The 12,574-nt window shown below is 42.2% G+C and overlaps 1 protein-coding gene and 1 pseudogene across 1 annotated transcript in view; both read left to right on the forward strand.

The window, feature by feature from the left end:
• Positions 1-12,574, forward strand: part of Vwc2 (von Willebrand factor C domain containing 2) — a 121,761-nt gene that overhangs the window by 22,092 nt on the left and 87,095 nt on the right. The window contains exon 3 of the mRNA XM_032916379.1: positions 3,610-3,739. Within this exon, the coding sequence (XP_032772270.1) occupies positions 3,610-3,739 (130 nt within the window). The remainder of the gene's footprint in view (positions 1-3,609; positions 3,740-12,574) is intronic.
• Positions 10,162-10,739, forward strand: LOC116912335 (annotated as a pseudogene).

A 12,574-nucleotide genomic window follows, 5' to 3' on the forward strand; every position in this document is an offset into this window, starting at 1 on the left:
CCATTGCCCACTCATACTCAGTCAGAACATGCAGACTCAGCACTTACTGCATAGCCCCTGCTGCTTCTGTTTATGTGGCGCAGACACAGGCACAACTATTGAGTGGTGTGAGGGCATCCCCAATTATGACTGGTCTACTTTTATTACCATGGAATTACTGTATTTACTTACACTATGTTATTCATCTTGTAGTCAGAGTTGTTTCACTGAAAGAAATAAATCTAAGTATACGTTTTCTTTAGTGTTCTGCTCTGGGTTTAGGATACTTTTCTTAGATTTCCTTTAAAGAGCTGCTGTTTACAACCAGAGCCCCATGTGATCATAAGAGAGCCATGTGGACAAGTGACAAAGCCCAGCAATGTAAAGTTAGGGATCTTCAGGCAAAGGAGGCCAGATCCTATTGTGGTAAATATTTAATCGAGGATGTCAACCCTACCTTTGATCATTTAATTCCCAGATAAAAGGTCCAAAGCCTTTATGTTTATATTAAGCCTTAAAAGCACTAGAGATGAGCAAATATTGACCCTATAAACTATTTTATCTACATCTCTATCAATAACCCCACGTTATAACTTGTCATGTTCCACCTCGGTTTTTCTTACTCTGATTGGCTGGCCAGACTTCATGGCCAGTTCTCACCATCCCTTACTTCATGGTGTCTTCTTCTCTCCTCCTCTCCCTTCATCTTTTTCCTCTTGGTCTCTGGCTCACACCCCAAGCCCAGGAAGTGACCCTCTGCCTACCTCTCATCTGCCCAGCTGTAGGCTGTAGGCGTCTTTATTCAACCAATAGTTTTAAATTAAGAAACAAGATTATATAGCATCACTTGGTACACACGAGGATTTCCTCATCCCTGAGGGCAACCGGACCTTGGGGGCTAGTATTTAGCATTACAGCACATAGAAACAGACCAAACCTCAACAAGGCCCAGCTACACTTTATTCATCACCCCGGGCCCTAATTTCCATCTTATCTGCACCCTCCCAAAAGGTGGTAAGGGAAGGTCACACTTCTGAAATTGCAACTGGAATCATGGAATGATGTCTTCATTCTCACACCGAATTGGGGAAAGCCAAACTATCCTTACTGAGACATGTCTGGATCACTCCTGGGATGTTGGTGGTGCCTGGTGCTACTAAACACACTCTGTTTTAGAAGGGTAGATGGCCAGTCTGGTGTGAGATGATCTAGCCTGAGTCCCTTTGGGTCCCCATCAGCTTAACAGGTAGTCACCTTTCAATGTGCTCTGCTGACCGTGAACCTGGTTACTGCTTCCTTGCTTGGCTCCTAAAGTCCCATGGACATTGGGTTTTTGCATTTTATTTTTAAACCTAGCAACATTTCATATGTTGTAAAAAGGGCCATCTAGCAGGCCAGAAGATGGAGTTGAGTGATGATGGCTTACTGGAAGGAAGACTCCAGCTCTATCCGTGCTTTGATGAACACAGCTTGATCTGTAGACAGCAGAAGTAGATTCAGCCTGACATTTAAAATGGTCACAGGTCTGCACCAGTCAAGAGTAAAAAAGGAAAAGTCAAGACACTCAGATGACATGTACCACTGAGCTTCACGATCAGGAAATAACATTATTCTGAGGTACGCCTGGTTAACCAATCATAGCCTAATTGATGCCAGCAGGAGAAGTGAAGGATTTGTTCATTTCTCAAACAACTTGATTAGTGATCCATCAGGGTTACTCTGAGCCTGTCTCTAGCCAGTCTCTCGTCTACCCGCAATGCCCCACACACACACCACATCCACACGTCTCTCATCAGCTCTCATACTGTGGATGTCTTTACTCCACTCTCAGACTCAGGCCATCCCAGCTCCTACAAAGAGAAGCTGGTGAGAGGAAGTTTCCAACCTCTGTTGTTACCCTCAAGTGCCCTGTGCTACCACCGGGGCCCAAGTTCAGCAGCAGCTTACAGACCCCTAGTTCCTAGATGTCAGTCTTTCAAGAATGGTAATGGGGTTCCCACTTTGCCCAAGACCCGAATCCACTTCAGAACTGCCTGTGCGGTGTTTATGTTCCTGTCTCCTGCTTGACAGTGCAGTCTGACACTTCCTCCAAAATCACACACATTCCTGACCACCCAATTTCTGTAGTCCACTGCTTAAATATGGGGATCAGTCTAATTTGCAAGTGCATATTTTGCCTAGGAACGTGACATATGCCCCGTTTTGTCTCCTTTAAATCTAGCCCATGTGGAGTTTTATCCTCTCTGCCTAGAATATGCCCGAGATGAAGGGTAGGTGTCTAGCTATTGAGCGCTTCCTAAGGACATATGCAGATACGTGACCGTCCTGCCCCTTGCTAACTCAACCTCTGCTCCCCTGGGGCAGCATAGCTCTGTGTCTCTAATCCATGCCATCTGGGCTTCTTGGCTTCGGCTGGAAGTCCTTCCAGCTAAAGGATCTGATATGCACTTGACAGTTTCTCTTGCAACTCAAGGTCTTTGCTTTGAAAACTCCCAATAGTTCCCTAATGCTATTTACTGTCTACCTCTGCTCTTGAAACGGAGATGCAATGCTGTAACCAGAGAAGATTGAGGAAAGCAGCAACGGCAAAATCCCCCCAAACTCACTGTGCCAAAAATACTTTTTAAAACTGTCCCTTTATATTGTAAACTTGGTTTTAACTTGCAAAGTAAGCCAACATTTTATTTTGTGCTATTGTGAAATTTTTAAGCTTTCTCTCTCTCACTCACTCACTCTCCCCACCACCAGTCCTATTCTATCTCTGTGTATACATACATGAAGAGACAGACAGACAAACAGACACACACACACAGAGAGAGAGAGAACAGACAGACAGACAGACACAGACAACGGACAGACAGGCAGACAGAAAAAGAGACAGAGAGATCCTGATACCACTTAAAGCCTTGGTTCCAATAAGAACATAGTATCACTGATGACATAAGGGTCTTCTTGGGCCTTGGAGAAGGGAGAGCCAACATGGACCTACAGTCAAGAGTCCTACGTAGTATCTTGGCTTGATCCCTTAGGAAATCTGGCAAAGGCAAACTGTCTTATGCCTTCTTACCAGTAAATGGGGCCAACCATTTCAGGAGGGCACTTAATGTCACTCTAAGAGCTCTGGGACATCACAGTTTTACAGCTCCTAGAAAGAGGTTCCCAGCCTCAGAGGACCATGTGAGTGTCTTGTGCTTTCCCTTTCCCGTGAGCACCAGTTCTGAGAAATATTTGAAATGATCCATGCTAGGTTACATGAGTACAGAGTTAACAGTGCTATAGAAAAGTAAGGCTTTGTTGAGCAAGAGCTCAGTAATAATTTGATTTAAGAAGCAACAGAAGTATTTCTTCAAAGAGATGCTTATAAAGAAGTCCTTTAGCCAAGACCTGCCCCAACTGGAGCTGAGAGGTACAGCGGAACTGCCAGCCCTAGTAAGTGGCTTTTTTGAAACCTAAGGTAACTTGGAAACACCAGGATCTTGTGTCCACATTTAGAAAAATACTGGTCCCAGGCACTTAAAAATGTCATTCCTGAAATACCTGGCTGCCTTCATCCATAAACTAAAGCTATGGCTTTGTAGGGTAAGGACTGTATAAGGGAGGTGTGACCCTCATCATGGGCTTGTGTCTCAGGTGTCTCCATGTGAACGGTGTCGCTGTGAAGCCAATGGTGAAGTGCTGTGCACAGTGTCGGCGTGTCCCCAGACGGAATGTGTGGACCCCGTGTATGAGCCTGATCAGTGCTGCCCGATCTGCAAAAACGGTAGGTGGAACACCGGCCATCCGGATGGTGTGAGCCCCAGGCCGCAGCCCCTCCCTTGCTCTTGTCAGTGGAATATGTAGACGTGTATGGGTTTCCATAGACTTGTCCATGCCCTGCCAAGCAGACCATCCGTCAGGGTAGGGACAGGTGAGGCTTGCTGTGTACCAAGGCATTCTGCCTTTCTTGTATCTGCCTTACGTTTTATAGATGCTAAGAAGTTTGGGGGCAGGAGGGAATTCATTCCCACCATGGAAGAGAACCACTTACTTTAATTTAACCTTGTTTGTTCTTGCAAAGCTGTCTCTCTTTCTAAGACAAGTCAAACATGTTTGTTGCACTCATTTAGCTTTCATTATTAAGTGAATTAAACTAGAAACATAATTGAATATTTTTCAAAAGCAAATTATACAGGAAGAGAGGTCCATCTTTCTCCCAGGGAGCATCCTTGGCACATCAAAAGCCAGACCCGCTTTATGAAAGAAGCAATGAAAAGTCTTTGTTAAGGAAGAGTGATTGCCTGTCTTAAATAAAGTGTTACTCTTGTACCCAAAGCAAGTAGGGCTATATGGGTGTGGCCCTCCAGGAGGGTATTAGATGAAAGTGCATTCTGGACCAGAGGGGGCCAGGAGATTATAACTCAATTAAGTCATTGTTCAAAACACAGAAGGCAGCTTTGAAGAGATCAGAAATAGATCTGCCCAGTGGACCAGTATCTTCCCTAATGGAATGATCAGACTTTCTGGATTATGTTAACGTATTGCTTATCATATGCATCTAGGAGTGGATACATATAGGAGAATTGCAGGACTAATTTGTAATGTGTGTAAACATGTGTGCTTCTGTACCAAGGCTCGGTGGCTCTATGCCACAGGCTTCATAAACTGCAAGTGAGACTTACATTCATGATTATACCAGAGTATAATGTGTTCCAATGTTGAGTCTTGAGACGTGCCATTAAAGCTTTGACCAGGTATATACACATATCTAAATTTCTCTACAACTCATTGTGAAAATCTTAAAATATATAAATTGAAGAGGAAGGGGAGTTCCTGTTGAAGATGTGTGTCCTTGAAAGGGCAAGGTCAATGTGTTAGAAATGAGTGATTGTGGAGGCTGGCATGCTCAGCCCTCTGACTATGAGTAGACAGTGTTCAGGGAAGGAGTTACAGAGTGTTTCCTATGAGGCACATGGTGCATTTATGAAGAGACAATGAGGTATATTCTATTTGGTGAGAATAAAGGCCAAATGTATTTTTCAGTGTTGTGTGTATGGGCATTGTGTCTGTGTGATTGTATGTTGGTGTGCCACTTGCATGTCTGGTACCCTTAGAGGCCAGAGGACAGTATCTCCTGGAACTGGAATCACAGATGGTTGTGAGCTACCACATGGATTCTGGGAATTGAGCCTAGGTCTTCTGGAAGAGCAGCCAGTCCTCTTAACCCATGAACCATTTCTAAGTCCCTCAAGTGTATTCTTTTAAGAAAGAATGTAAGCTAGAACTATAGGAAACTAATCACTGCTAGAGAAAGAAGAATTAGTGTAGCCAAGGGATGTCCCCTTCAATTAATTATTGTCTAACATAAAGTGGTCTGACCTGGAATCATGCATATACAAACAACAAAATAGACTCAGAGGAACACACACACACACACACACACACACACACACATATATATAATATCATTTATTATGTATATCATATATGTGTATATATATATATATATATTACATTTTACATTTATGTATAGCAATAATAGCCAAAGAAAAAGAGACTGTCAATTTGTGCTGGGGGAATGTGGGATGAGTTGAAGGGCCTGGAGGGAAGAAAGAGAAGGAAGGAAGTGATTTATTATTATATTTTAGTTTCAAATATAAAGAAAACAAATGTGAAAGGAAAGAATGTTAAAACACTGAGGTGCTATGCTGTGGAATTGAAATAACTTACTTTACTAGTGTAAATAGACAGTAAGAGAATGAACGTGAAGAGGGAGAAACAGAGGCCAGGTGGTAAGGCTAGCAGAGTGCCCTTGGAGCTGATGTGTGGTAGGCCACCAAACAGGCAAAGAGATGGTCAAAACGTCAGGAGATGGCCAAGGCTGGCATGGCTTCAGCTCCCTGCTGAGAGGGGAGAGGCTGAAGAGAGACCATTTCTCCAGCTAAAAGATAGTGCACAGCTTAAAACTCTGGTCCTCTCACTAGAGATACTTTGTAAACAGAGTGTCTGAGATATTCAGTTTCTCTTGTTAGTTACAATGAGTAACAATGTGTCGGAATTAGCTAGCCTTGGAATCCTACTTGGCATGGCCTCAGTGGATGGGAAGTTAGAATTTCAATCACTGTGTGCTTTCCACTGGAAAAAAGGACATCCAGATCAGTAGAGAGTTAGAATAAGTATCCAGTGAGCAGTTACCCACTCTCTCTACATTTTCATGCTATTTATATTGGACTTTTCATCCTTTATCCTCCCCTTACAATACACCTCTGCAAATGCCCAGTAACTTTGGTACTGTGGTCATTTGCACAAGGGTAGTTTCCCTTCCTCCCACTTTCTGAGTAGAGACAGGGTCTTTTTTTTTTTTTAAGATTTATTTATTTATTTCATGTATATGAGTACGCTGCTGTCCTTGACACACCAGACGAGGGCATCGGATCCCATTACAGATGGTTGTGAGCCACCATGTGGTTGCTGGGAATTGAATTCATGACCTTTGGAAGAGCAGCCAGTGCTCTTAACCATTGAGCCATCTCTCCAGCCCGAGACAGGGTCTTTTATGGTTTGTTTTGCCCATGGGACTTATCCCAGTTAAGGGACAGAGTCATCCAAAGATCATTAAATAGATATTTGAAGGGCTTTGTTGCCATCTGTTAGTATGCTAAAATTAGAAATTATTTGGGCTTGTGAGGTGGCTCAAGAGTTAAGAGCATATGATATTCTTCCAAAGAAAATCCCAGTTACTCCAGGACCACTCTAGGTGGCCACCTGTCACTCCAGCTCCAGGGAAATCCAATACCTCTGACTTTTGAGGCATTTGTATTCCCAAGTATACACAGACATAACTAAAAATAAAAGTAAATTTCAAAAAATTATAAATATTCAATGTAATTTATTTCTATCTGCATTCAAATTTTTATCAGTTTAGATATAATTTTATTGTTTGAATAAACAAGAAATATTTTTAAAATAAGAGCTATAGAGCAAATAAACTCAAGATTTGATGTGTTTTACTACTGAAATGATAGATTGGGAAATACGTACTTGGTGGCTGCCTTGATTGTAACTTCTAAATATTCATCCCTTGATTGCTCATATACTTTTAGAGGGAGTAGAGATTAAGCCGAGGGCATGGTTGTTGGCCTATTAAAAACTATCAAGTATAATGATATTTGTGGTGGTTTCAATATTCTTGGCCCAGGTAGTGGCACTATTAGAAGGTCTGGCCTTGTTAGTGTGGCCCTGTTGGAGGAACTATGTCACTTTGGGGGTGGGCTTTGAGACCCTCCTCCTAGATGCCTGGGAGATAGTCTGCTCCTGACTTCCTTTGGATGAAGATGTAAAACTCTCACCTCTTCCAACACTATGCCTACCTGGATACCTCACGTTCCACCATGATGCTAATAAACTCTACCTCAGCCAGCAAGCCAGCCCCAATTAAATGTTGTCCTTTAGAAGAGTTGCCTTGGTCAAGATACCTCTTCTCAGCAATATAAATCATAACTAAGACAATATTCTTATAAGCTAGATTTACTTAATGGAAAGCCTTGTATTAGGAGATTTGAGCCAATTATACCAGATGGCAATAACTTCTTATTTTGGGGATTACAACTATAAAAACATTGAAACATATCTAACTGTCTACCTATCCTCAGAGAGTTCTTTGAGGTCTCTGATTTTTGAGACATTCTCACTTAGAAAAAGGTCAAAATCTAACTTTGAAAAGTGCTTGGAAAATGAAATCTGTGTCTGCTGGAGATGGATGGTCTGCGATAACTCACCAAAGTTAATGGATAATTCACAGTAGTCCAACTCTGCCTCCCCCTACAAAAATCATGATTTTATAAGAAAAGATTGTTTTTATATGGAGTTGATTATAGGACATCAAAAGCAGATGGTGTATATAAAACTAAATGTTTGGGTAGACTCGGCTTGGATGAAGCAGTGAGGTTTAACCCTGATATCTGTAGAAGAATCCGCTATCCTCATGCAGGTGTAACTTGACCTACAATATTAAACAGCTCTTCTCCTGGAAAAAGGGAAAGTGGAACCCAGTTGCTGACTGTCAGTCACTTGCATCAAAAGAGCAGAAATTTGAGACCAAGAACGTCTTGAGTATAAATAAATGATCACAAATCAAGTATGGTTTAATCTATTTGCTTGGTTGACTTGTGCAGATCAACCTCTCAATGTCCGTTTCTTAAAGTCAATGGAATGAATCGTGGCACTGTTTATCCCTCCCCTTAAGGAACTCAGGCTTTCTCGGATAGTAAATGTACTTCAGAATTTCCATTTATTTGCCTTGGTCGTGGGGATGTTTGTCAGCATGACAAAGGCATGTGGTGGGCACCAGTGATCAGATCTCTGCTCTGCGTGTGTGCTATGATCTCACTGTACCTCTACAAAGTGGGAGAGCCGGTATGAAGAATGCCAAGTGTTGGGATTAGCAGTGCCTCTCAGAGATGGATACCTTAGCTGCAAAAGGAGAGCATGCTGTGTACCAGAAGCACAAAGGCGCAGGGAATAAAGCGTATCTCTCCCTTGAAGTCTCAGAGCCACTTGATAATAGTTATTTACACCTTGATTTTCATAAGAAAATATAGGCTCTTTTCTGGAGGAGCATGAAAAATGTGAAATTTTAGGATAAACACTGAAATTTCAAACCATTAGATGTACTTTTATAAAATATATGGGAAGCGCTGACAGAAAATGGGGCAGAGTTTTGTTTGTTTTCCTGAGTATGGGAAATAGAACATAACTGCGGGGAAGATTGAGAGAGTGGCTGAAATAAAATTGATGTAGGTGGGCTCCTATTCAGAGCTTCTCACAGGAGAATATTTACTGTTGCAACATTCTACAATTTTATCGAAGCAACGGTAGCTGTCTCATAAGAACAATCTGCCATTATCTATAGATGTCTCTATAAAACTAAAAATATCAAAATATCAGACTGAATTAACTGTATGAAGAGAGTTTAGCCAGGTCAGTGTATAAAAACCAGCTGTGTGCTGGGCTCGGTGGCCTATGCCTGTAGTTCTAGCCATTCAAAAGGAGAGATAAAAGATTATCAGTTTAAGACCAACCTGAGGAATTTAGCAATAGGAATGTTGTAAAAACAGAAAGAGAGAGAGAGAGAGAGAGAGAGAGAGAGAGAGAGAGAGAGAGAGGAAGGAAGGAAAGGAGGGGGAGGGAGGGAGGAGAGAGAGAGAGAGAGAGAGGAGAGGGAGAGAGAGGGAGAGAGGGAGAGGAGAGCGAGAAGAGAGAGAGAGAGAGAGAGAGAGAGAGAGAGAGAGAGAGAGAGAGAACAGCAAAGCAAGGGCAAGAGATAAGGTCAGTGTTAGACTGCTTTTGCTTACAATGGCTGAGGCCCTAAGGTAAATCTCAAATCCCATCAACAGGAAATTTCTTCCCATATACTTAGAGTAAACACATAAAAATGAATTACATAGGCAACAGTATCAAATAACATCATGATTATGAAAGGAATAGGAGTACATCCTACTAAATCGTGCATCTCTATTCCTAGAATTATAAAGTTTGCCAAAAGAATCCTAAAAGGATCTGCTGGAGGAATTCACCCTATTATAGACAGGCAGACTCAGCAAAGACATTGAACTGCTTCAAAGGAATCTATTGATCCAACAGATTTCTATTTAAAAATTACATTTTGTTATTAATCTTTTAAAAATCTTTGGATTGTTTCAAAAAAACAACCAAACAGGAATATGAAAGTCAGAACCACAAAAGAACAACTGGGACTGCACAAAGTCATAGTCATTAGCATATTGTTCCATAGTCCTACATGAATACATATAAAACAGAATAGAGTGAGAAAAGACCATGTGCTATGTGACTCAGCCGATCCTGGGGTACATTGGGCAAAGGAGAGATCAATCCAATAAATTGTGCTTGGCTAATTGATTACCAAATGAGTTTAAAAAATAAAATCTTGGGTTTTTTCTTCCCATACTGCGTATTTTAAAAAAAAAAAAAAAAGAGGAGAAAAAAACACCTCTGAATTCCCAATAGATTCTAAATTTAAATATAGGAATTGCAACTACTAATTTTAGAGGCAAAGATAAGAGGATATCTTGATGATGTTCACCAGATGAAAACTAGCTTACTAGTATACCAAAGCACCAGCCACATGGCTGATAAGATGATGCTTATTAAAAGAATATGTGGCTCTGTGCCCCATCTACTGCGAGAATGAAGACCGTTCTCAGCAATCAGACTGTCGACATTCCAGAAAATGTCCACATCGATCTGAAGGGGCGCACAGTCATTGTGAAAGGCCCCAGGGGAACTCTGAGGAAGGACTTCAATCACATCAACGTAGAGCTGAGTCTTTTTGGAAAAAAAAAAAAAGGCTCCATGTTGACAAGTGGTGGGGTAACAGGAAGGAACTGGCCACTGTCAGAACCATCTGCAGTCCTGTTCAGAACACGATCAAGGGTGTGACACTGGGCTTCCATTACAAGATGAGGTCTGTGGATGCTCACTTCCCTATCCACGTCGTTATTCAGGAGAATGGGTCTTGGGTTGAAATCCGAAATTTCTTGGGTGAAAAATACATCCAGAGGGTTCGAATGAGGACAGGTGTTGCTTGTTCTGTCTCTCAAGCCCAGAAGGATGAACTAATCCTTGAAGGAAATGATATCGAACTTGTCTCAAATTCATCGGCTCTGATTCAGCAAGCCACAACAGTTAAAAACAAGGATATCAGGAAGTTCATGGATGGCATCAGGGTGTCTGAGGAGGGACCCGTGCAGCAGGCAGATGAGTGAGACCTTAGTTTCCCAGCTCCAGAAACAAGATCCTGATCACAAGGACAGTTTGGGCTCTTTGGGAACAATAAAAGACTTACATACTGAAAAGAAAAGAATATGTGTTTATCAAATCATACTATTAACAAGTTAAACGTAGCCCCCACCATGTATCATGAGAAACTAAATGCAATGCACTTATCTGACAAGTATCTATGGAAGCGATGCATTGAACAGCAGAGATAGGGCCGAAACAGAGTCCCAAGCCTCTGGCATCAGAAAGGTGCGTATTCTAAGTGCAGTTTACATACCAGACTCTGTCACCATTTCTTCACACGACAGTCCCATTAGTGTCCTTCTTTGCTTCACATGTAAGAAGAGGGAAAAGATCCTCACCTCAGAGTTAAGTAAATATGTCAATATTCTCCTTTTTTTGTTTTATGAACCTTTATTATATAAAAGCTTGCGATTCGATAAAAAATAACATACACGAAGATGCCTGACCCTAACTTTCTACAACTCACTGAACATCGTTTGTTTTTTAATTTATGTACTTTACATTCCAATCCCTGTCCCTACTCCCAGTCCTCCTTTCCACAGTCCCTCCCCACTCTCCTTCTTCACTAAGAGAATGGATGCCCCCCACACACACACACATACACCTAGGTATCCTCCACTCCAGTACTTCAAGTCTCCTCAGGGCTGGGTGCTTTGTCTCCCATTGGGGCCAGACAAGAGAGCTGAGCTAGGGGAACAGATACTACAGACAGGCAACAACTTTAGGGACAGCCCCCACTCCAGTTGTTCAGGACCCACATGAAGACAGAGCTACACATCTGCTACACATGTTCAGGGGGCCTAAGTCTAGCCCCTGTATGCTCTTTGGTTCGTGGTTCAGTCCCTGAGAGCTACAAGGGTCCTGGTTAGTTGATTCTGTCAGTCTTCCTGTACAGTTCCTATCCCCTTCAGGACCCTCAATCCTTCCCCCGACTCTTCTGTAACAGTCCTGAAATTCCATCCCTTGTTTGTGTGTGGGTTTCTGCATCTGTCTGAGTCAGCCGCTAGGTGGGACCTCTCAGAGGACAGTCATGCTAGGCTCCGGTCTGCAAGCAAAACATGGTATGATTAGTAGTGTCAGGAATTAGTGCTTGCCTGTGGGATGGGCCTCTAGTTGGGCTCATTATTGCTCGGCATTTCCCTCATTCTGGGCTACATCTCCCCTCCCTGCATTTCTTGCAGGCAGAATAAATTTGGGGTTCAAAGTTTGGTGGGTAGGTTAGTGTCCAGTACAGAGATAATTGGAATTCTCAACAAAGAACTCTCCAGTGACTGAGAAACATTCAAAGAAATGTCCAAAGTCCTTAGTCATCAGGGAAATCCAAAACCAAACCAAAACAAAACAAACGAACAAAATCCCTGCGAGTCTATCTTACACTGGTCAGAATGGTTAAGAGCAAATGCTTAGTGAGAGCAGATGCTGGCAAGGATGTAGAGCAAGGGGGACACTCCTCCATTGCTGGTGTGAGTGCCAACTGTAGAACCACTGTGGAAATCAATTTGGCAGTTTCTCAGAAAACTGGGAATAGTTCTACCTCAAGACACAGCTGTACCAATCTTAGGCATATACCCAAAAGATATCCCACTATACCCCAGGGACACTTGTTTTACTCTGTTTATAGCGACTTTATCTATGATAACCAGTAACTAGAAACAACCTAGATGCCCCTTAACTGAAGAATGGATAAAGAAAATGTGGTACATCTACGCAAAGGAATGATATTCAGCTTTTGAAAACAAAGTCATCACGAATTTTGCAGGCAAATGGATGGAACTTGAGAATATCATCCAGAATGAGG

The sequence above is a fragment of the Rattus rattus genome, chromosome 11, assembly GCF_011064425.1.
Source record: "Rattus rattus isolate New Zealand chromosome 11, Rrattus_CSIRO_v1, whole genome shotgun sequence".
Classification (NCBI taxonomy): domain Eukaryota; kingdom Metazoa; phylum Chordata; class Mammalia; order Rodentia; family Muridae; genus Rattus; species Rattus rattus.